Raw genomic sequence first — 25,518 nt, forward strand, 5'->3', positions numbered from 1 at the left:
TAATATAATAATAGTAATAGTAATAATAATAATAATCCAGTCATAATCATTCATTTCTCAGAATGTGAACAAACTCAGTGAATAAAGTCGATTTAAGACGTTCAGCTGAACCTGTTGTTTCTGTTCCTGTGGAGACGCCTGATGCTGGAATTCTGCTGGCCAAGACCGGTTCTGATAGGTTCTGCTGGGTTCTGATAGGTTCTGATAAATGCACACATTCCTCAGGTCTCTGCTGCAGTTTAATTCATTTCATATCATTTCTGCTTCGATGGTAAAATAAAAGCCTGTCAGGTGAAACGTCTTTATTTAAACCTAAACCGTGAGCTGTGACTCTGATCAGTTCAGGCTGAAGCTCGTGTTTTATTTTACTGATGATGATGATGATGATGATGATGATGATGATGATTATTGGTTCATCTCTTTCACACACAGTCTGTTTAAGACTTTAATGAAATAAGCAGCACAATAAATAATTTAAAATCTCAACACAAACAGATTCATCTTTAATTTTCTTTTTTCAATCTTTGGTGAATGTCATAAAGTTTTCTAGCAGATCTAGAAAAAAAATGCAGAAAAACGTTTTGAAGGATCCAGACCGACTGAAGTCTGATTGATTCTCTGGTTTTGAATCTTTGAGTTGCTTCGTGCGACAGAAACGTTTCTGGTTCCTGGTTCGTTGCTCAGTAGCTTCATGAACAGATGCAGGAGGAGCTGCAGAGAAACGCTGAGCCGTCGTTTAACACTGAAACAAAGGAAACTGCTTTTTAACTGACGATGAACTGGACCAGCTGCAGACGGACCAGCTGCTGGTTCTGGACCTGCAGTCAGTCACTCTGTGCAGGTTTATGTCCTGAGGGAGCCGGAGATGATGCTTTAAGGCTCCTGCTGGACGTTCTGCTGCAGAATAAACTTCAGGATCAGACGGATCCTGATGGGCTGAAAAGAACCAGAACTGGGTCAAATATGAGCAGAACCGAGTTCCTGTCAGACCGTTAAAGGGTCCAGTTCAGAGCTGTTGATGAGCAGATGTGTGCTGTGCTGCGTCTGTACTGATGTGTTTCTGTCTCTCAGCTGTTCGGCGCCGTCATCATGGGCTTTGGACTCTGGCTGCTGCTGGACAATCAGAGCTTCATCGTGGTTCTCAGTAAGTGTCTCATCAGCTTTAATGACGTTTTCCTTTCAGCTGTCGGCTCAATGAACTCCGTCTTCTGTCGGATAAAACCCTCAGAGGTCGGCTGCAGCTCGGTGCCTCGACCCAGAAGCGCAGACAGAATAAATGGTGAAAGCGCTGGTTCCCCTCACACTGACGTGCTTGTAGAAACACAAACGGACCCGCGATGAACGGCTGAACCCGGGCCAAGACCGGGCTGCAGGCCGCAGCACAGAATAGACGGCGGCTCACAGCCACGTGGTGATATCTCAGTGGTCAACGGTCGGAGCAGAAAGCTGGACAGGAAGTGGTTTAAATCTACTGAAGTCAGACCTTCTGTGTGATTCAGAACGTTTCTAACCCAGAACAGAGTTTAAACACACATTTAAGTTTTTATTTTAACTTTCTCTCTTATCCCAGCTAATTATTTGCTGTGAAAATAAATAAAACAGGAGTTGAATTTTAAACTGTAGTGGACGATTAAAGTAGCATCACATACAACAGAGCTGCTAAAAGCTAACTAGCCCAACGCAGCTAGCCTAATTTAACAGATTAGCAGCAACAATTGTTCCTAAAGCGGTCGGTGCTTCATGAAGTGTTGTGGTGAAGCTAAAACTATTAAATGTGTTTCAAGTTTTCTTTTGGCTTAAATAAGTTCTGTAGTCAGAAAAAAGCAGCTGACTAGCCTAGCTTAGCACCGTAGCCGCAACAACTGCAGCATTTAAATCAGACTTTTTGATTTGTTGTGATAAATTACAGAGCTATGTGCCTTTTAATATATATACCATACGTATATATATAAATATTTTACGTTTCTTTGTTTTAAAGACTCATTTATTCACCTAGCTCATTAGCTTTAATTGAAAAAAAATAAAGAGAGTTTTTTCAAATCCTTTATTTTCCACAGAGTGCAGTATTTCAGGTCACATTTTTGAGTTTTATGTCCTATTACCGTGTAGATAGTGTGCAGTGTGAGCTAAACCCCGGCTGAGAGCGTCGGACTGCAGACTTCCTGTTTGTGACGGCGTGTGCGGCGTTAGCTTTGACTGCTAGCTGGAGCTGATAACAGCGGATCAGTCACAGCGACCCGATGAAGGCCGACGCAGACGTGAGCTGGCGTGAACATGAAGTCTGTTTGGCTTCACTTAAACACAGACGTCCAACAGATTCCCTCCGTGTTGTGTCTGTCTGGACTCTGTTTGAAGAAGAAATTCCTCCTTCTTCCTGTTTGCCTTCATCTGGTCTTCTCCGCTCAGCTCTGCAGGATTAAAGGAACAGTTCGTGCTCATTGCTTTCCTGCAGACTCACGTTAAAAATACGTCCAGTACCACCTGCAGAACTCACTAATCCTGCAGTCCTTTACCAGACCACAGACACTGAGAACGAGACGGGACTGTTGGCTTCAGTGTGGAGCTTCAGAGGAGCTCCAGGTCCACGCTGCAGAATCATACGTATAATGAATTATAAATGACCACAATCAGCTGGTATGGCTCATGTTCCTTCACTGAGGTTCATGTTCCAATTTAAAGTCCTGCAGCTCTGTGGAACCAGAACCACATGAAGCAGGAGAGAGAACTCAGAGACGTCTTCTGTCAGCAGGACTCGGAACCAGGAGACCAGAAAGACCTGAGATCATATTCATTTATTAAAAATGGTTTCAGAAAATTAATAAATCAACACGTCCATAATAACCCAGAACTGGTCCAGAGTAAATAATTAATGTCCACATTCTGGAATTTGTCAAAAATAACTCAACATTTGTACAAAATGACAATATTTAAACTTTTTATTTTATAATTTTGGACAAATCTTGAGTCCCACCGTTGGACGTTCTACAGACTGTAGAGTCGGGTTCAGGTTCCTAGAATCACTTCAGGTCATGTTTTTGTCGTGTCATGACTCTTTAGGACAGTTTTATCTCTTTACGGGTACTTTAACACGTCTTTGTCATGTTCTGTCGTTTGTTCGTCTCGTTTTATTTCTTTCACGTGACAGTTTTGTCTCTTTGCCGTCCTTTCATCTCCTCGTCCTGCAGATGTTTAACCATCTCCAGGTCTCCAGACTTCTCCTCTCTGCTCATCAGATGTAGAAAGATGTTCCACCATCAGTAGAAAGATGTTCCTCCATCAGATGTAGAAAGATGTTCCACCATCAGTAGAAAGATGTTCCTCCATCAGATGTAGAAAGATGTTCCACCATCAGTAGAAAGATGTTCCACCATCAGATGAATGTATCTCCACCCTCTGGCTCCTCTGTTCTGTGGTTCTGCTGGTTATTTATGGATCCAGTGTAATTTATTGTCTTCTCAGGCTAAATTGTCCAAATGACTCAGAATGTGTTCAGAAGGACTCACCATTTGCTCAAAGTAACGACAAAATATCCAAAGTTAGTGGAAACTTCTCCAGATGGACTCCGGCGTTGTCCAGAAGAACTCAGAACCGGTCCAAAGTGACGGTCTGTGATCCATTTCAGACCAGTTTTCAGCCTGCAGACGGACGTTTCACCACTTCTCTGTCTTGTTTTGTTGCTTTCTGTCTCGTGTTTTTCTCCTTTCTGCTGTTCTTGTGGCTCATTTTTGTCATTTAGTTTTGGACTGTTTGTGTTGTTGTTGTTGTTGTTGGTCTCATTGGCGTTGTGTTGTGTTTCTGCTTCGTCGCCGTGCTGCTGTTCTGTGTTGTGTTTTATACTTTGACCACTTCCAGCCTCCTCTGCTGAGTTTTTTCTTCCGTCTTGGTCCAAACTAACAAGAAGCTGAAGGCCGAGCTGCTGAAATCAAAGCCGGTGTTCATGGCAGACTGGAGCTCATCAGCGTCAGTGTTTGCTGCTCGTTGTTGGGCCGAGCTGGGCGGCAGCAGCTCGTATAAAGGCTGATTTAATGGAGGACAGAACCGGCGTGTGGAGCCCAGTGAGCCAACACAGAGCGTCACTGAGGCGCTCAGCAGGTGTTCTCCCTCAGACACTGACTCCTTTCTGCTCCGCCGGCATCAGCATGCATCACATCACCGCCTTACTCATCACTATCAGCCCACGCAGCGCCGCCGCCGGGCCGAGCAGCGCCGCCGGGGGTCCGCCAGGCCCAGGGATGCGCTCATACGGGTTTAAAGTACGGCACAGTTTAGCTTTGTGTCTGCGCATAAATGACACGTATTGATGCTCGGTGGAAGGCCAGTGGCCCGTTATGACCAATCAATGAGCCGCCTGGTGATGGCACCAGGTCAGAGCTGCGTCACAACGGGGACAGAACCAGACCCGATTCTGTCACCGAAGCGCTGACGTTCGGCCTCCGTCTCCGTCACTGTTTCCACCTGATGACAGTTAACCCCAGAGCTCCGGGTTAGCATCAAGTCCTCTGTGGAACCAGAACCAGAACCAGGAGGAGAGAGGACTCAGAGATGACCCAGTTAGGATGATAGGACACAAAGAGAAAGCTGGACGTCTGATTATTTGTGATAAAAGCGTCTCTTCCTATCGAGCTGTTGACTCTGTTGTCTCCTCTCTGGGGCTTGTTGTGTCTCTTTGTCTCTCTCTGGTGATTTCTTCTCGTCTTTATCGTCTTTAATCTCCCGTCTCTCGGTTTGTTGGTGGTTTTTCTTTGTTTTGTGACATTTCGTGTGTCTCTGAGGTCATTTCATGTCTTGTTTTGGTCATTTTTCGTCTCCTTATCGTCGTGTTGTTCCATGAGTTATGGTCCTCCGTCCTGTTTGTCTTGTTGTGTCTCATTTTTTTGTCATTCTGTGTCTCTTTGTTTAGTTTTCTGTCGTCGTGAGTCTTATTTTTGATTGTTTCTTGTTTTGTGGTCGTTTGGTCTCCTCGTCCCCGGACACACCTTCTCTAACGGTGGCTTCTGTCTCCAGATAACTCCACGGCGGTGAAGGTGGCCTGCTACATCCTGATCGGTGTCGGAGCCTTCTCCATGCTGCTGGGCTTCCTGGGCTGCCTGGGAGCCATCTACGAGATCCGCTGCCTGCTGGGCCTGGTGAGTGACAGCCTGGAGGACCGAGTGAGGCCTGAACAAGCAGCGTGTAGATGAAATACATGGATGATCATGACGACTATAAAGCACACATTCAGGGTTCCTGGAAACACAACGTTATCAGCAGCTGATTCTGCTTTTGTGATGATTTTGCAGCTTTTTTCTGGTACTTGTGCCTCTTTACTGGTGATTTAGAATCATCTGGTGGTGATCTCACCTTTTATGTGCTGACTTTGCATTTAGTTTTTGTTTCTTGTTTTGATTTTTGCTGATTTTAAATCATCTTGTGGTAATGTTCACCGTTTCGTGCTGGTTTTGCATCCCGTTGTGGATCTTCTGCCGTTTTTTGTAGTGATTTTGCTTCTTTTTCTACTTCCTGCTGAAACAAGAACAAACTGAGCAGCTGCACAGGTTGGTCTCAGGTGAACCATCAGCTGAAGAACTCGTCCACGTGTTGGTTGTTGAGACACAAACTGAAGTTCAAACTTTTAGAACCAAATGCAGAAACACCGACGACTTCTTTCACATCAGCTGGTTCTAGTTTTACAGTTTGTCTCTGTGAGCTGCACGGCGTTAAGGTTAATACAGAACAAAAACCTGCTGTGAGTCCTGGTGAGTCCTGGTGAGTCCAGGTGAGTCCAGGTGAGTCCAGGTGAGTCCAGGTGAGTCCTGGTGAGTCCTGGTGAGTCTGCTCTTAAAGCTGCAGGTTTGGACTCTCAGCGGTTTCTCTTCATGTTTACTGATTTCTGCAGAATGAAACTGAAAACATGGGAACTGTCAATCAGAACATCTGTTTCACATCTTTGGTTCCTCCAACGTGTGATCCAGTCAGACGAGCAGGTTCAGTCCAGGAAGAGTCCACGTTCATGTTTAATGTTTCAGGATGGAACCTCTGTTATTTAATCTCCTGTCTAACATCACAGGTTCTGGATGAGAAACAACAGAACCGTTCTCAGATGTTGTCGTTCAGACAGACTCAGATCTAAACTTTTTCTCATCAAGTATTTTCAATATGAAACTTCACAGACGCAGTTTTCAGTGTTTATAATTTGTGACAGAAACGTTTCAGACGTCTGATCAGAAGATCTGAGATGGAATAATTAAACCTGACTGAACCTGAGAACACGTCGAGATGAAGAGCCACGACATGAGTCAGCCTCAGGGACCAATAACGTAGAGTCAGCGCCGAGGCTTCCAGAGTTCAACCGACCAATCAGACGTCAGGTTGCTTCACCAGCTGATGGCTGCGTCTGAGCTGCAGATGATTATTTCATAAATAGTTTAGAAGTGACGTTTCTCAGCAGGAACAAGCTGGAGGTTCATGTCTGGTGGAGGTTGGTCAGTCCTCTGGTTTCTGAGCTCTTCCTCTTCCTCCTCCTCAGTACTTCACCTGCCTCCTGCTGATCCTCATCGCCCAGATCGCAGCCGGAGCTCTGATCTTCTTCAAGAAGAACACGGTGAGTCTCTGATGTTCTGCTTCTGCTTCTTCTTATTTTTTTCTTCTTATTTTCTTTTCTTCTACTTCATCTTCCTTTTCTTCTTGTTCTTCATCTCCTTTTCTTCCTTTCTTCTCTTTATTCTTCTTTTCCTTTTCTTCTTAATCTTATTTTTTATTATTGTTTTTTTCTTCTTTTCTTTTTCTTCTACTTCATCATCTTCCTTCTCTTCTTCTTCTTCTTGCTCTTCTTTTCTTCTTCTCGTCTGAGAAGCCGCACTGAGCGCGTGCAGGCTATTCTCTCGAAACACTTGTTATAAAGCTGTAAGCTGGAGCGGCGGCGCCCCCTGGTGGCCCGTCAGCGAGCAGCAGCACCAGCTGGAGCTTCTGTTTGTGTTTTATTCATTTGTTGGTTCGGTTTGTGTTCTTGTGTGAAGATCAGTGTGAATCTTTATGTGTTCGTCAGTCATGAGGAAAACATGTGACTTCAAGTTTAAAAGGAATTTAAATCGTAAACTGAACACGTGAACTTTACTGTTTGTTCCAATTACGTCTCTTATTAATTAATTATTCACTGAATCCCATAAAGGAAGCAGCAACATACACGATGTTCTGTAGAGGTTCTGTGTTCATCACTTACAGCTAAGTTCTATAAAAACATTTCATATTTAGTGTGAAGTCAGCAGATTGACGCCAGTCTCGGTGATTTCTCTTGAACGTGACTTTATTCTTTAACTTGTCTCCGTTTATCTGGAGCTTCTCTTCAGATTTCAAACTGAAAAAAACAAAACATGTAGTCTCTGGAGTTTGGACTTCAAACTTCTTCTATTGTTTAAGTCTTTATTTAACAAGGACATTCTGTGGAAGTTTATTGTGCATTCATTGATTGAACAGATAAACTAAAGGCTGAGAGGTTTGGTGGTGAATGAGTCCATGTTGAAAATCCTGGAAACACGTCTGAGGTTGTTGAAGGTCCAATAAGTGATTAAACCAAAGTGTTCTGGTGATGTTCTGGGGTTACAGATGTTCGAGCTTCACGTGAAGATCACATCCAGTTTTGTGACCAGGAGAACAGCAGCTTCTTCTACTCGTGGTTTTCTGGCTCTTTCTGTATTTGTTCAGTAAAAGTAGAAGCTGACGGGTCCAGCTGCATGACGGATGTGAATAATCAGACTGGAGCTGCTCTCAGTGCAAACACGTCTCTGTTTATTGTATCTGGACGTTTGTTGGACGCGTCGCCGTCTTTTCTGCCAAACCGAGGCTCGGCTCAGACCTCCTCCTCCTCGTCTGGATCCTCGGCTCGCTGAGGCTCTTCCTCCGTCTGGTTTCTGGTGGTTTGGACGGTTTCAGGTGTTTTGTTTGGCTCCGGACTGGATCTACTTACAGCTCCGAGAATCACAGAAACCTGATGTTGCACATCTGGCTCCCGAAGTTTGCATTTTAAAAAATTCATGGCTCGTGAAAAAAGTTCTGTTGTTATTCAGGAATGTTAGAAAAACATCTGTGTGCAATAAAACCAGTCATAAATATCAGCTGGATGTGGAACGGTTCTACCATGTTCTCCACACAGTAATCAGATTACTCTAAAGGAGGACAGTATTTGCTCTGATGTCAGATTACAAACCACCAGTACAAAGAACATGAGTCCAGCTTTGGTTCCTTCAGTCCTTCATACGTCTCCTTTATTTCTGATGACAGACTTCATGGTTCTCATGGAGGTCCTCTTTGAGTCGTTGTTCTATTATCTGTATCGTTAAATCGATGATATATTTTGGACGAGGTTTTGTAAGTTTTTACAAAGTTTGAGTATTTTTGGGAAAGTTTAAAATCATTTTTTACTCATTTGAGTAATGTTGGTGACTTTCTACCATGCTGGACCTCTATTGAGTCTTTTAAAGTTTAAAGTCATTTTGGACCATTCAGACTCAGATCTTCTGGTTGTTCTGTTCGGTTCTTTCCCATGTGGAGCTGTGATGAACTCAGTCCAGCCTACATTCTGTCTGGACCTCGTTGAGCCTCTTTGTGCTTCCTCACACTCGTTTTTCAACCTGCTGTGTTTCAGTTAAATGACGAGATGTCCAAGATCGTCACCAAGGTGTTGGACAACTACCCCGGAAACAACTCGACCACGGAGCAGGCCTGGGACTTCATCCAGAGGACCGTGAGTCTGACACTCTGACCTCAGATCTGATCCGATCTCGTCACACTCCGCTGTTAGAAGCAACACTAAATATTCAGATAAGCAGTGAAGTCGGATCATTTCAAACCTCATGTTGCGCTGCTGCCTGCAGATGGAGTGCTGCGGCTGGTCCGGTCGGATGGACTGGTCCGGCAACATGGTGATCGTCAACAGCTCCCAGCTGCTGTTCCCCTGCTCCTGCCAGAACATCTCGCTGGTCACCGGAAACTTCTCCGACTCCGGATTCTGCGAGGCTCAGACGCCCGACTGGCCCGTCTACGATGTGGTAAATCTGCCTCCTGATCGTCTCACCTGTCGGCCGCCGCCTGGCTGCTGCTTCAGGTACTAACCTGCTTTGTCTCACCAGGGATGTGCTGCCAGCGTGGAGGGCTGGCTGCTCACCAACATCGGCGTCGTCCTGGGGATCTGCCTCGGAGTCGCCCTGATCGAGGTACAGCAGCTTTCACAACAACAACAACAATAACAACAACAATAAATCATAATAACAGAAACATGACGTTTTTCTGGTGGAGCACAAAGTTTAATATCAAAAGTTATGCTGAGAAAAGATAAATGTGAAAAAGACAAAAGCATGTTACAGCAAGTTTAGGTTTAAGAAATGAATCAGTGATGGAGCCAGAGAGCGACGTAACGTTCAGAGAACCAACTTCATGTTCTCTGAGATCAAACTGGTTCATTTACCAGAAAAAATCTGTTGATTATTATTATTACACAAAAAAACAAAAAATGTAAGAAAAAGATCATTTTCAGAGAATAAAGTGATTGTGATTTAAATTTTTATTTTTTTTTAGATTAACAAGGTAAATAAAAAATAAAGTATTAAACTAGTGAACTGAGGAAGATGATTTGACTAAAGTGGTCAATTTTACAGGGAAAAAACAAATAAAACATTTTTTTCAGATCGTAAAGTCATAAAATTCTGACAAAGAAATCGACCATTTTCTTCAGAGTGACGCTGTAAATATGAGAAAAATATTTAAATATAATGTGAGATTAAAGTCATAAATCAGTGGTTAGCATCGTTAGCGCCTCACAGCTAGAAGGTCTCCGGTTCACATCCCAGTGAGGACACCCGGGATCTTCCTGCGTGGAGTCTCCATGTTCTCCCCGTGCAGCGTGGGTTCTCTCCGGGTTCTCCGGCTTCCTCCCACAGTCCAGAAACATGCTGAGGTTAATTGGTGATTGTAAATTGTCCGTAGGTGTGAATGTGAGTGTGCTTGGTTGTCTGTCTCTAAGTGTAGCCCTGTGATAGACTGGTTACCTGTCCAGGTGAACCTGCCTTCACCCTGAGTCAGCTGGGATAGGCTCCGCCCCCCATAGTGAGGATTAAGGTGTAGAGATGATGGATGGATGTTTGTGGGGCTCCTGAACTACTCCCCTCTAACATCCTGTCGTTTGTTTTGCAGCTGCTGGGGATGATTCTGTCCATCTGCCTGTGCAGGAACATCCACACGGAGGATTACACCAAAGTGCCAAAGTACTGAAGCTGAAGCTGCACAAACACAGAAAACAGAGTTCAGATGTTTTCCAGCCTGGTTTTGGTGAAACTGTGTCCAAATGTAAAATAATGTGTTTGTTTTTTTCTTCACATTTTGTTGAATTTCTCTTCTGAGGCTTTTTCCAGTTTCCTTTGAGCACTTTAGAAACTCCTTAGTCTTAGAGCGATGCTGAAACGCTCCGTACGATCCCACAGAAGCTCTCAGGCCCAGATTCAGCGTCGCTGGTTTCCTTCACGTCAAGTTTCCGCTGCATGCTTTGAGTTTCCCGTTAAAATCTGAATCCTGTTTGTCTGTAAAGACGAGAAGCTACGTCTGGGAACTGGAAGGTCCGCCTGGTGGATGTGTTTGCTTTTTCATTTTTATACACCAGTGTTTTGAGTTTTGTGAACTGTTTTTAGTACTTTGTATATAATTTTAGTGATTATTTGTGTGAATTTGAATCCAAAAGAACCTTCCTACCAGCGTTTTCTGAGCCGCTGGTCTCTCCTCCAATTCTGTTCATGTTTTCTTTCACTGTCAGGATTTTGTTCTTGAAATAATAGAAATAATAATGAGGTACTAAAGAGATGCTGTTTTTTGTTTTTTTTTAAAGTATCGCTCCCAGTTTACAAGCAAACTTTATTTTAGCTTTAAGCACAGAAGCCAGTTTAACCCGAAGAGTTTGAGTGAATTGTTTCTTTAACCACTTTTGAATCAAGTGAAACGGTAAAAATGACGCCGCCGATTATTTTGAAGCGAGAAAATGAATATTTTTTGGGGAGAAGCATCTCGGAGAAACAGATTTCTGTACAATTTGAGCCGAGATGTGGTTTTTATAGCGTCGTGTCTCTTTGTATGTACAGCCTGAAACATTCCATTAACCTCATAATAAATAGGTGGACGTCGGCGTCGTAGCTCGTTTGTACTCACAACATTCATTCTGTTTCATTTTGCCAATAAACTGATCAAAGTCGCTGCTTGTTTCTCGTTCATCAGTTCCTCTGATCTGTTTTGCTGCTCTGTGTGAGAATTATTATCAACTTGACACCTCATCCAAGCGTTTTAGTCCGAGATTAAAGTGGTAAATTTACGTGACAGAACTGTAAATATTCTAAGATTAAACTTGTCTATTTATGTGAAAAATACAAGATAAGATTAAAGTCATAAATATATAGAAAAACTGATATTCTCAGATTTATTTAACAAATTTCCAATAAAAAAAACACGGATAGTATGAGATTAAATGCAGATATATTCATGGTGCTCAAAAATCAGTATCTGATAATAAAGTCATACATTTATGAGGGAAAAAGAATAACTGGATGTGCTCTGAGATTAAAGCGATAAGTTTCTGGGGGGAAAAAATCTTAAATCTACAGAAGTAAAATGTTGATATTCTCTGAGAATTAAGTCGTACATGTATGAGAACAAACTAAGATTAAAGTTCAAATTTCTGACAAAAAAAAACTTTTTTTTTCTGAGATTGAAGTTGTAAATTTACTGGGAAAATTTAATATTGAACGAAACTGAATTAAAACCAGAATCTATTAGGCCTCTTAGTGCTCCACTTTATTGTCATTTTCTCTTTTATTTTTTTTTCTCAGTTTTGATGTTTAGCTATCTAAATAAATTCTGTTTTTTTATGTGTGTGTGTGAGACATACAACAAAATTTTACTGTAAAAAACAAAAAAATGATAAAACTAGTCCTGCTAACAGCTAACTAGCCGATTAGCCTAGCTTAGCAGAGTAGCCGCTGACCGTGACCGTACATTTAATGTAGTTGAACTGATTTTAATCACAAAACCAGAAAAGCTTGTGCAGAAAAAGTAAAACAAAGTTGTTTTATTTTACAGACTAAATTTTGTTAAATATAAAAACTGCGCTTCCTGCTGCGCTGACTAGTAAGAGCAAAGGACTGTGGGTAATTTTCACAGCAGCTAACAACAAGTAGCTAACAAACGTCAAAATGAGGTAAACTCAGATGTAAAGTACGTATAAACTCCAGCTACCTTCACAGGGTTTGATATTATTTGTCTTAGATGAATTTCGCCATGTCTTTGTTCAGCTGACGTCCCGTTTATTTGCTTTTTATTGCCAGTAAAATCTCGTAAATTTAGCGGCTAACGGCTAATGCCGTTTTTACCACACAGAGCATGCGCAGTTCGTCCCCTGACAGATGACCACTCCGCTGTTTTCAGCAGCTGCAGGTAAGTTACACCTGTGTGAGGTAGCCTCATAAAATACTCATTTATCTGTTTTTAATTAAATCTGCAACACGTTTTAGTGAGACTGTGAAAAACGGACAGACTTTTAATATTTAGTTTTCCTGCAATTTATATATTGCGATTAAAAGAATACAGAAAATACAAGAATGAAGAATATAGGAATGATTGAGGTGATTTGTCTGCTTTGTAAATAAAAAATGAAACATAAATGTAGTTTTAAAGCTTCTTCTGCGGTGCATCACTGGAACAGGCTTTGGTTTGACTCTGACATGTGGAGGTTCATGTTGTTGGTCTGATTGTTGAACAGCTGACGTGTTTCCTTCTGCAAACAAAACATCATTTTCAGTGTTTGTCTCCTGTTGCTCACTCAGCCTGCAGGTCGACCAACTCTGTCTCATAAACAGAGATAAATAAAATAAATTAGTTCAGAGAAGCATGAAGTCAGAGTTACTGATGTTCTAGCCTCTCCTGTGCATCCATCAGGAGAAATCAGAAGTTTTCTTTCTGCATGAAGCAGCAGATGGAGCTACATCCTGATGTGTTGGGGTTCACCGTCTTTACTGTGCAGATGTTAAAACAATATGTTATAAAACTGTATTTTTAAAGGGCCTGTTTGTGGATGATATCAGAAGGCAAATTAAAAAGGTAAAAAACATATTTAGTTTTCTCCAGTGAAAGATTGATTTGCTTGACAGCTTCTTTTGCACTGAGACTCATTTGTTACTGAGAATGGCAACAACTCATGGACCTGTGAGGTCTTATTGTGGCTGTTTTAGCTGCAGTTGCTGCTTCAGAGCAGCAGGAGGCGCCGTAGCATCACATCCAGGTCTGTGTGACTGAGGACTGATATGTTCCATGTGAACATGTTTAAATACAGACCAGAGCTGATTTAACCACCAGCTGGGCTCAGTCTGCACCATACAGTCATATTAATATTAATAATATTAGTGAACACGTAGAAACGTCCACATCATGACAGAAACATTTATTACTACCAGTAAATGTTGGTTGTGTTAACATTTCTCTTCAGTCTTGGTTCCGACTAAAGAACCAAAAACATTTGACCTCACTAATGTTTTTACTCCAGAAATGACAAAATATTCTTTTAACTTGTGAAACTCAACAACAAATATAAACAAAGACGTGAGTGAAGCGTAGCTGAAAGGAGACTAAAACTGCAGCAGCTGCATTTAATCTCAAATCAATAAACATCATCATAGACGTGATGAACTTTCAGAAATCCAACTTAAAAATGTTGAAAACTCAACGTTCACGGTTCGACTCAGAGCCGAACGTCAGCTGATATTCGGCATTTTCGCCTCAATAAATGATAAATGTGCAGCGTTTCCCTCCGACGCAGTGAAATAAAGCAGAAGAATTACCTCAGGTCTGTTCTTAACGACCCCACATGGAGATAAATGGTTGAAGAGAACCGGCTGAGAGCTCCAGAACCGGCTGAGAGCCCCAGAACCGGCTGAGAGCTCCAGAACCGGCTGAGAGCCCCAGAACCGGCTGAGAACTCCAGAACCGGCTGAGAACTCCAGAACCGGCTGAGAGCCCCAGAACTGGCTGAGAACTCCAGAACTGGCTGAAAGCTTCAGAACCGGCTGAGAACTCCAGAACCGGCTGAGAGCTCCAGAACCGGCTGAAACTTCCAGAACCAGCTGAGAGCTCCAGAACCAGCAGACCTTTCCTGTTGCTTATTTAAAAACAGAGCTGTAGCTTCATGAGATGTTTTTTGGTGGTTCTGGAGCTGTTGGAGGTGGTTTAGTTTCTCTTTGTTGGTTTTTTGTCTCATTGTGGTCGTTTTGTGTTTCTGTGGTTTTTGTGTTTCTGATTATTTTGTTTCTCTGCAGAGATTCTGATTCGGATTTTTTTCTTTTTTGTCATTTTGTGTTTCTGTGTTTTATTTTGTGTCTCTTTGTGATGATTTTGTGTGATTCTGTGGATGATTTGTGTACTTTTTTGGCCTTTTTTTGGTGGCCATTGTCTCTTGCTGGTGGTTTTGTGTGATTTTTGTGTCATTTTATGGGTTTTTTTGGTCATTTTGTGTCTTTTTGTGTGTCTTTGTTGTCCTTTTGTATTTTTTGGTGGACATTGTCTCTTTATGGTGGTTTTGTGTCTCTTTGGGTTCATGTTGCATCTCTGTGGTTGTTTATTTTTAAAGCAGTTTTTTGCATGTCCTTGTGTTGTTGTTGTTGTTGTTGTTGTTGTTGTTGTTGTTGTTGTTGTTGTTGTCGTCGTGTGTAGACTGTGGAGCAGCTGCTGTTGTGTCCTGGCTGTGTGCTGTGAAGTCAGAGGACTGTTCGTGCTGCTCTCTGACTGTTCAGATGACTCTTTCACACTCACTCTTGTGTAACGCTGACATTTTGCTGCCGGCGCTCTTCGTCTTGTTCTGCGTCCAGGTTCCAGACGTTCCTCCTCCTCGTTCTGCTCGTCTCTTCTCTGTTTGCTCACCGAACTCTGACTGCAGCTGTGAGGCTTTTAAAGAGCAGAAACCTGAACCTAAACATTTAAAGCAGCTGATGAACTCGTAGTGAATGGAGACGTCCTCCAGCGTTCACCGAACAACGAGCCGTAATCACAGTAAACAGAAGCTGGTAGAAGTAATCTGCTGCCAGAACAAACAGTCAAACTGAGATGAAACAGTTCAGCTGAAAACAATCCCTCACATCATCCTCGTTGCCACGGTAGCAGGAATGGATTTAGGTTTCGGTGATGAGCTCTGCTGCCAGTCCAACACCCCGAGTCACACCTGAGCAGCCAGACGTCACCGTGAGGTCCAGCTGCAACTGCTTCAGTGCACCAGGTGATAAATGACAGATTTTCTTTTTACATGCAGCTCTGGTTGTTCTTGAAATCAAAACCACAGACACATCCGCTGAATCACTGGCTGATCTGCAAACACGACTAAACAGGAAGCAGGAAGTTGGCCGTGTGCTGCTTTCTTGAGATGTTTGTGTGTCAGAAGTGTGGAGATGAACCGACTCTGAACAACCTGGTCCGTGTTTGTTCTGCTGCTGCCTGGACAGACTCTGGTTGAAGATCCTTAGAAACACTGTGATCACATCCTCAGCTCTGCTGTAAACCACCTCATCCTGCCTCGTCAGCAGCTCAGGTAAGATCCTCTCACATCTGGAGCTGCAGGTTCACACCACTGGAAACGAGATGTTTGTGACAGCTGAAGACATCAGACCCTTTCTCTGTGTTTTTATGCTGTTGTCAATAGTTTTTACTGGTAGTGAAAACCTGATGTTTTGATCAGAAACATATTTGTGAGACTCATGAAGAAACATAAAGAAAACACGTTTCCCTCTAAACAGAAGTGAGATGAGTCTGACTTTCAGAAGCTAAACACAGTGAAACCTGAACTGTAACACAGAAGTCCACAACGGGAGTTTAACAGGTTGTTATTCAGGTAAATCTGTGGTAGCTGAAAGGAAACTCTTACCTCCCAAAGCTGCTCTTTTTTTAAAGTCTGACTCTCCTTCCAGCCTCGTTTAGTTTCGATTTTGTCTGCAGTGTTTCTGGTGTTTGTCTTATAAGATTCACCAGAAATAGGTGACANGTCGTCGTGTGTAGACTGTGGAGCAGCTGCTGTTGTGTCCTGGCTGTGTGCTGTGAAGTCAGAGGACTGTTCGTGCTGCTCTCTGACTGTTCAGATGACTCTTTCACACTCACTCTTGTGTAACGCTGACATTTTGCTGCCGGCGCTCTTCGTCTTGTTCTGCGTCCAGGTTCCAGACGTTCCTCCTCCTCGTTCTGCTCGTCTCTTCTCTGTTTGCTCACCGAACTCTGACTGCAGCTGTGAGGCTTTTAAAGAGCAGAAACCTGAACCTAAACATTTAAAGCAGCTGATGAACTCGTAGTGAATGGAGACGTCCTCCAGCGTTCACCGAACAACGAGCCGTAATCACAGTAAACAGAAGCTGGTAGAAGTAATCTGCTGCCAGAACAAACAGTCAAACTGAGATGAAACAGTTCAGCTGAAAACAATCCCTCACATCATCCTCGTTGCCACGGTAGCAGGAATGGATTTAGGTTTCGGTGATGAGCTCTGCTGCCAGTCCAACACCCCGAGTCACACCTGAGCAGCCAGACGTCACCGTGAGGTCCAGCTGCAACTGCTTCAGTGCACCAGGTGATAAATGACAGATTTTCTTTTTACATGCAGCTCTGGTTGTTCTTGAAATCAAAACCACAGACACATCCGCTGAATCACTGGCTGATCTGCAAACACGACTAAACAGGAAGCAGGAAGTTGGCCGTGTGCTGCTTTCTTGAGATGTTTGTGTGTCAGAAGTGTGGAGATGAACCGACTCTGAACAACCTGGTCCGTGTTTGTTCTGCTGCTGCCTGGACAGACTCTGGTTGAAGATCCTTAGAAACACTGTGATCACATCCTCAGCTCTGCTGTAAACCACCTCATCCTGCCTCGTCAGCAGCTCAGGTAAGATCCTCTCACATCTGGAGCTGCAGGTTCACACCACTGGAAACGAGATGTTTGTGACAGCTGAAGACATCAGACCCTTTCTCTGTGTTTTTATGCTGTTGTCAATAGTTTTTACTGGTAGTGAAAACCTGATGTTTTGATCAGAAACATATTTGTGAGACTCATGAAGAAACATAAAGAAAACACGTTTCCCTCTAAACAGAAGTGAGATGAGTCTGACTTTCAGAAGCTAAACACAGTGAAACCTGAACTGTAACACAGAAGTCCACAACGGGAGTTTAACAGGTTGTTATTCAGGTAAATCTGTGGTAGCTGAAAGGAAACTCTTACCTCCCAAAGCTGCTCTTTTATAGCTCAGGAGACTAAAGTCTGACTCTCCTTCCAGCCTCGTTTAGTTTCGATTTTGTCTGCAGTGTTTCTGGTGTTTGTCTTATAAGATTCACCAGAAATAGGTGACACAGCTTAACACTGAGATAGATAGATAGATAGATAGATAGATAGATAGATAGAACTGGCCTGACATTCCCACATGAAATTTTGTAAATGATATAAAATACCACAGATGAGTTGTATTCATTATTCATTATTTGTATTTTACATGAGATTCATATTTACAGAATCTGTCCTGGCTAACACTTGTTTGTCTCAGATAAGTGGAGTTGTGTTTAAGGTTTTAATAATTCCGTTTTAATGTCATTCAGAGACTAAAGCAGCCGCCTACTCATCATCATCATCATCATCTGTGGATCTCTTTGCTCCACATAACAACATGGCCAAGTGAGTAACAAACCTCTCCAGTTGACTGATTTTTCTTTGTTGTCAAACAGTAGAACAAGTTTGAAACAGTGACTGATATTCATTCAGATGACTTGTTGACCAGCATCCCTTCATTATTTATTTTCCCAAATTGCTACTGCCACTACGGATTTTATAACGTTAAAAACAACATCAGTGTTTTTACTTCTTGAGGACAGAACAATCATTATCAAGCCACATCGCAAGTCGAGAAGTTTTATAAAAAATATGGGCCCTTTGTCCATCAGATCCTCCAATGAGTAAATGTTTAACCCAGCTTCTGATCTCCTGCTCATCAACCAGCCTAATCCACAATGAGATCGCAGGAGATTGCTCCAGACACACCACTAACCATCTCCCCCCGTCCCAGAGAGACGGCTCCAATCTCTCCACTCTGGATTCTCTGGGACTCTGACCACTCCCCCTCAATGAGCAGCTACAACCTGAGAGACTCTGCTCAAGGAACACCAATTGTAAATACGCCCTCCTTAACTTTTTACTCATTCCAGTGTTGATGTCCGAGGCAGGAGAGCCTCCAGAGAATCCAACACCTTTCTCACTACACCTTGAAACATAGATTGTGCTCCCAAACTCCCAACAGGTCTCCAGACAATGTCCTTTCACCCGTATCACCTGCATCAATCATCAATCGTCCATCCATCCATCCATCCATCCATCCATCCATCCATCCATCCATCCATTTTCTTCCGCTTATCCGGGGTCGGACCGCGGAGGCAGCAGGCGGATCAGGTCATCCCAGACTTCCCTCCCAAACCCTTCCCATCACTTGTGAACAAGATCCAGAGATACTTAAACTCCCTCGCTTGAGGAAGCAACTCCCCCCACCCGGAGGAGGCAATCCACCGATTTTCTGCAGAGAACCATGACCTCAGACTTGGAGGTACTGATCCACATCCCTGCTGCTTCACACTCGGCTGCAAACCGCTCCAGTGTGTGCTGATGGTCATGGTCCGATGAAACCAACAGTACCACTTCATCTGCAAAAAGCAGAGACGAGATCCTGAGGTCCCCAAACTGGACATCCTCCTCACCCTGGCTGCACCTTGAAATCCTGTCCATGAGGACCACAAACAGGATCGGGGACAAGGTGCAGCCCTGGCAGAGTCCAACACCCACTGGGAACATGTCTGACTTATTGCCGAGAATGCGGACACAGCTCGCACTTTGGTTGTACAGGGACCGAATGGCTCGTAGCAGCAAACCTAGTACCCCATACGCCCTCAGTATCCCCGACAGAATCCCTCAGGGAACACGGTCGTAGGCCTTCTCCAGATCCACAAAGCACATGTGGACTGGCAGGTCGAATTCCCATGCCCCCCTCAGCGGTTCTGCAAGGGTAAAGAGCTGGTCCACTGTTCCACGACCAGGACAGAATCTGCATTGCTCCTCCTGAATCCAAGGTTCGACAACTCGTCAGAGCCTCCTTTCCAGCACCCGAGAGTAAACTTCCCTGGGGAGGCTGAGAAGTGTGATGCCTCACCCCACCACTCTCTCCGGTCCCTCTATTTGAAAATGGGAACCACCACCCCGGTCTGCCACTCCACAGGCATCGTACCCGATGCCCACGCAAAACTGAAGAGACGTGTCAGCCATGACAGTCCGACAATGTCCAGAGCCTTCAGTATCTCAGGGCGAATCTCGTCCACACCTGGTGCTTTGCCACCGAGGAACTTCTTAACTACCTCGGCGACCTCTACCACGGACATGGATGCAGAAACCCCCGAGTCTTCAGGCTCTGCCCCCTCAGAGAGGACGTGTTTACTGGGTTCAGCAGTTCGTCGAAGTGTTCCTTCCACCGCTCGATAAGATCCCCCAGTTTGGGTCAGCAGTTCTCCTCCCCAGCTGTACACAGCCTGGGCGAATCCCTGCTTCCCCTTTCTGAGGCGTCAGACGGTTTGCCATAACTTCTTTGAGGCTGACCAAAAGTCCTTTTCCATAGCCTCCCCGAATTCCTCCCACACCCGAGTTTTAGCTTCCACGACAGCAGTTGCAGCCCTTTTGGCCAACCGGTACCTGCCTGCTGCTTTAGGAGAGCCCCAAGCCAGTCAGGCCCAAAAGGTCTCCTTCTTCAACCTGATGGCTTCCCTCACTGCCAGTGTCCACCAGCAGGTTTTGGGGTTGCCGCCATGACAGGCACCAGTGACCTTCTGCTCATAGCTCCTGACGGCCGCTTTTGCAATGGAGGCTTTGAACATGGCCCACTCCTACTCCGTGTCCCCAACCTCCCCCGGGATGCAGGAGAAATTCTTCTGGGGCCTCCCCAGACTTTCCCAGTTCACCCTCACTACACGTTTGGGTTTACCAGGTCTGTCCGGCAGCCTTCCTCTTACTGTGGGCAACTTCAAAAAAGGAGAGAGTCCAACCCCTCTCCAGGAGTTTGGTTCCAGAACCCTTGCTGTGGGTAGATGTCAGCTTGACTATATCTAACACCTCAGTTACTCACTCAAGCAAATCAAAACCGACTGAGATGGCAGTCTGACCTTTGCTTGTTTTTGAAATCAAACACACACCTAAGCCCCTACGAGCTCCTATTGTTATCATATACAATCAGAAAATCTTTACGTGCCTCTACTTTTGATACTCTGTTCATCATAGAGCCTGGTCAGGGCGCTACCCAATCCTCGGTTACAATCCTGAGACCAAAGTGGCCTAGACCCAGAGTAAAGCCGTGGGTCATTGGTCTTCTCAAGCTAACTAACTTCAGATCTGCTCCAACCCTCAAGATTTTAAAAAAGGTCAGGGATGTCATAAAGGTACACAAACTCAAAGTGATTCAGGAAGTCTCACTGCACATTGTTAACTAATAACACTGCTGGGCATTGGTGAGTCCAAAGGGCTGTACAGACTTCTAAGTGTTGAATGCTGTCTTACGTTCATCCTCCTCAAAAATCCACATCTGGTGGAAGGCCCTGTAGAAGTCCAACTGAGTCTGTGAGATCCATGTAAATCAGAGCTGGTTTGGAGTTGGAGATATTTGCTCTTTACTGCACAGTCATACCTTTCTTTGCCATGAAGCATGAAGCTGCTCCTACAGGGGAGGAAGAAGAATTTGTCCAGCAGCCAGAAAGTTGTTGATGTATTTTGTAGAACTTGCAGGGAGATGATTGGTGGAGGTGCTGGACATTTGACATACACACACACACACACACACACATAAATCTCTACATATTTGAATGTGTATTGAACAGTTTCTTTCATTTCCTTTGCAGTAACAGAAACGTCTCACCTAAATATGAGGACATCATCTCCAAGAGCGATCTGCTTCGTCCAGGATCTCCTGCTGTCTACCAGCTGAGAATAAAGAAGAAGATCTTTGGAAGTCTGACAAGAATAACTGTTGGTAAAAGAAATGTGAACAAGTTGAACAAAACCATTTTACTTGTTGGAGAAACAGGAGCAGGAAAATCTGCTCTGGTCAATGCTCTGTTCAACCACAACATGGGAGTGAAGTGGGAGGATGAAGTCTGGTTTCAGATCGTAGAGGAGGATAAGAGGAAAAGTCAGACAGAAAGTCAAACATCAGATGTGATCGTGTACGAGTTTTTTGATTTTGAAGATGAAACTCTGCCCTACCCTCTGACCATCATCGACACTCCTGGATTTGGAGACACCAGAGGAGCTGAACACGATGTCGTCATCAGCCAAAGGTTGTTGGACTTGTTTAGATCAGATGATGGAGTTCATGAAGTTAACGCCGTGGGTCTGGTGCTGAAGGCGAGTGACAATCGACTGAGTGACCGACAGATGTACGTCTTTGATTCAGTGATGTCTCTGTTTGGAAAAAACCTGGAGGAAAACATCGTAGCTCTGATCACACACTCAAACGGACTGCCCAACAGAATTGCAATTCAAGCCATTGAAGACACAAAAATCAAATGTGCCAGAAATGAGAAGAACCAGCCCGTTCAGTTCTTGTTCGATAACTGCCTGAACACAGAGAGAACAGGAGACACAGAGTTTGCTTTACAGTATGCCTGGGGAGTAACGAGTAGAGGGATGAGTCGGTTCACTACCTTCCTGGAAAAAACTGGACCTCAGAAGCTGCTAGTAACCGTTGAAGTGTTGAACGAACGCGTCAGACTGGCAGCCTGCATCCAAAACCTGCAGGACAGAATCGAATTCATTGAACAAAAACAGACAGAAATCAGACAGACTGAAGAAGCTCTGAAGAAACATGAAGAAGAGCTGAAGAAGAACAAGACCTTCACTGTGGAAGTTGATGAGCCCTACAAAGATAAAGAACCTATCAATGGCGGGATGTGGTTTTTGGTGTTTTATAAAGGAGCTGTCTGCTGTACAGTCTGTGAAGAGAACTGTCACTATCCTGGATGTACAATGGCCTGGAAACCTGAACACTGTGAGGTCATGAAAGATGGACGCTGCACCGCATGTACCAACAAGTGTCCTGCATCAGATCATGTGAAAGAAAACTGGAGATATGTGACCAGGACAAGGAAAGTGAAGAAGACTGAAGCAGAAATGAAGCAGAAGTATGAAGAGAATCAGGCAGAACATGAGATGAAGTCGAGTCTGTTGGAAAATCTGAAAAAAGAAATGAATGAGCTGACAGAGGAGAAGTCAAGGAGGCTGCAGGAGGCCTACATACATGTTGCCAAGCTGAAGCAGTNGTCGTCGTGTGTAGACTGTGGAGCAGCTGCTGTTGTGTCCTGGCTGTGTGCTGTGAAGTCAGAGGACTGTTCGTGCTGCTCTCTGACTGTTCAGATGACTCTTTCACACTCACTCTTGTGTAACGCTGACATTTTGCTGCCGGCGCTCTTCGTCTTGTTCTGCGTCCAGGTTCCAGACGTTCCTCCTCCTCGTTCTGCTCGTCTCTTCTCTGTTTGCTCACCGAACTCTGACTGCAGCTGTGAGGCTTTTAAAGAGCAGAAACCTGAACCTAAACATTTAAAGCAGCTGATGAACTCGTAGTGAATGGAGACGTCCTCCAGCGTTCACCGAACAACGAGCCGTAATCACAGTAAACAGAAGCTGGTAGAAGTAATCTGCTGCCAGAACAAACAGTCAAACTGAGATGAAACAGTTCAGCTGAAAACAATCCCTCACATCATCCTCGTTGCCACGGTAGCAGGAATGGATTTAGGTTTCGGTGATGAGCTCTGCTGCCAGTCCAACACCCCGAGTCACACCTGAGCAGCCAGACGTCACCGTGAGGTCCAGCTGCAACTGCTTCAGTGCACCAGGTGATAAATGACAGATTTTCTTTTTACATGCAGCTCTGGTTGTTCTTGAAATCAAAACCACAGACACATCCGCTGAATCACTGGCTGATCTGCAAACACGACTAAACAGGAAGCAGGAAGTTGGCCGTGTGCTGCTTTCTTGAGATGTTTGTGTGTCAGAAGTGTGGAGATGAACCGACTCTGAACAACCTGGTCCGTGTTTGTTCTGCTGCTGCCTGGACAGACTCTGGTTGAAGATCCTTAGAAACACTGTGATCACATCCTCAGCTCTGCTGTAAACCACCTCATCCTGCCTCGTCAGCAGCTCAGGTAAGATCCTCTCACATCTGGAGCTGCAGGTTCACACCACTGGAAACGAGATGTTTGTGACAGCTGAAGACATCAGACCCTTTCTCTGTGTTTTTATGCTGTTGTCAATAGTTTTTACTGGTAGTGAAAACCTGATGTTTTGATCAGAAACATATTTGTGAGACTCATGAAGAAACATAAAGAAAACACGTTTCCCTCTAAACAGAAGTGAGATGAGTCTGACTTTCAGAAGCTAAACACAGTGAAACCTGAACTGTAACACAGAAGTCCACAACGGGAGTTTAACAGGTTGTTATTCAGGTAAATCTGTGGTAGCTGAAAGGAAACTCTTACCTCCCAAAGCTGCTCTTTTTTTAAAGTCTGACTCTCCTTCCAGCCTCGTTTAGTTTCGATTTTGTCTGCAGTGTTTCTGGTGTTTGTCTTATAAGATTCACCAGAAATAGGTGACAATAGGTAACAAACAGACTGTCAGTTCTGTTCTTTGATTCTATTAAACAGGCCAGTGTCAGTTCACTGAGGTGACAGAGCAGCACTCACTTCACTTCCTGAAGTCACTGAGCACAGGAGGAATCACAACTGTTCAGACATTTTTATTTTCACCAGCGTTTTTCCCCCCTAGCCTATAAAGTGGGCTATTTTTAGGGGAGTTATATTCACAGTAGCCGTTTAACAGAATGCATGAGCTGATCATAACACTGAGGTAAACATTAAAGCTTATGGGGCAGCCCTACAAAAGTGTGACCACATTTATGTGATACAATGTAAAAAATGATCACCATGTTCATATTTTGGATTTGTATACATTTGTGTTTGTAATATTCAGGTCTAAGTTCATTGCCATTGCACCAATGGGATTATAAAAATACGGGTTGTGTTTATGAGGCAGAGTGTTTGTTTTCTTCCGGTTCAGGTAAGAGGAGGCACACCTGGCACCCGCTTCAGAAGCAAGTTGAAACGAAGCGCAGTGAACTGAGAGCTCATTGTTCCTGCTTCATCCATCTGATACAGGTAGGTAACGATTAATAAGTCATAATTCCCTACTTAATAAGACCCCGCTTCATTAGAGTGAGCGTCTGTACAGGGTTTAGAGTGTGTGTCGAAACTTTATACATGTGAAAGTAAAGTTGTGGTTTTTTTCCCAGTGCTTAATTTTGGCATAATATGCATCACATCGTCATATCATCATGTACATATTATATACATAGGTAAAGTGAAAGTAAAGTGAGTCTCAGCGGAGTTTTCTCCCGGTGACGTCATCACGCTTGCCGCCAACTTGGCCTATTTAGTCCATTAACTGTATGAAAGTGTTTTGAAGACTCCCGTACACTATGAATGCATTAGATATATGTTGTTTAATGAGGTTAATGAGATTTCCATGTACTTTGTTCACGGAAATGATTGAAGGTGACACATGTAATACCAGTTCCAGACATCAGACCAGAAAAACTAGCACATGTACGGTCCTGCTATTAACTTCACTCGAAAGTACAGACTTTAAACTCTCTCCCAGTTTTTGTTTCATGTCGATGGACCACATAAAACAGAAGATATGATGTTATGAACATGCATGAAAAAAAAATTGTGTGTAAAATGTAAGCGTATAAAGTAAGTGCTGCAGGCGTCGCATTTGTTTCAACATCTTCAGTCGTCTGTTGTTTTACAAAATGAAAAAAAAAATCAAAATTGCTTAGTCTGCTGACTGCTCCTCAGGCTGAACGGGATTTGGGGCGGTGCCATCTGCACAGAAACAGAAACCAACTGCAGGAGACTGTAGGAGGGAGCAGGAGAGATATGGAGCAGGGATTTGTAGTGAATTTTTGAGGCATTTGGAGTTTTTTAGGAGGAGCAGGAGAGCGTCAGGGAGAGACAGAGAGATAGGTTCAGGTGTTTCTGATGTAAGATGAGCATTTTCTAGTAAATACATTTCAGTATCCTGTAGCTATTACTGTCAATTTTGGCATATTTAAAGGGACAGTATGTAATGTTCATAGGGATGCTGACAATAAGCAGCAGTATTGTGACTAGTTGTACACTGTGAAAATAGATGCACTTTAATGATTACAAGTGTTTATTTGACTTAGACGTCACTGAGAATGTGTTTATGACAGAAATAGTAACACATATGAGTGAAGATGTGCTTTATTGAAACTGTTAGAATATGGACTGGAGCTATATACAGTGGTGACTGGATAATCTGACCCTTAACAATCCTAAACCTGCTATCTGACAGGTTTGTAGGAAAAACCAACAGAACCCATAAAAACAGCCTTAACATAG

At 43.7% G+C, this 25,518-nt stretch overlaps 2 protein-coding genes across 2 annotated transcripts in view; both read left to right on the forward strand.

The window, feature by feature from the left end:
* Positions 1-11,210, forward strand: part of LOC103361889 (CD82 antigen-like) — a 29,320-nt gene extending 18,110 nt beyond the window's left edge. Inside the window, exons 3-9 of the mRNA XM_008288101.1 lie at positions 1,072-1,144; positions 5,005-5,126; positions 6,506-6,580; positions 8,621-8,719; positions 8,850-9,023; positions 9,105-9,188; positions 10,165-11,210. Of these exons, the coding sequence (XP_008286323.1) occupies positions 1,072-1,144; positions 5,005-5,126; positions 6,506-6,580; positions 8,621-8,719; positions 8,850-9,023; positions 9,105-9,188; positions 10,165-10,242 (705 nt within the window). The 3' untranslated portion in view covers positions 10,243-11,210. The remainder of the gene's footprint in view (positions 1-1,071; positions 1,145-5,004; positions 5,127-6,505; positions 6,581-8,620; positions 8,720-8,849; positions 9,024-9,104; positions 9,189-10,164) is intronic.
* Positions 11,211-16,774: 5,564 nt separating this feature from the next.
* The window catches only part of LOC103361895 (septin-5-like), a 12,549-nt gene continuing 3,805 nt past the window's right edge, over positions 16,775-25,518 (forward strand). Inside the window, exons 1-3 of the mRNA XM_008288107.1 lie at positions 16,775-16,912; positions 17,617-17,692; positions 20,941-22,427. Coding sequence (XP_008286329.1) covers positions 17,685-17,692; positions 20,941-22,427 — 1,495 coding nt within the window. The 5' untranslated portion in view covers positions 16,775-16,912; positions 17,617-17,684. The remainder of the gene's footprint in view (positions 16,913-17,616; positions 17,693-20,940; positions 22,428-25,518) is intronic.

Source organism: Stegastes partitus, unplaced genomic scaffold (genome assembly GCF_000690725.1).
Source record: "Stegastes partitus isolate 25-593 unplaced genomic scaffold, Stegastes_partitus-1.0.2 Scaffold540, whole genome shotgun sequence".
NCBI classification, from domain to species: Eukaryota; Metazoa; Chordata; class Actinopteri; family Pomacentridae; genus Stegastes; species Stegastes partitus.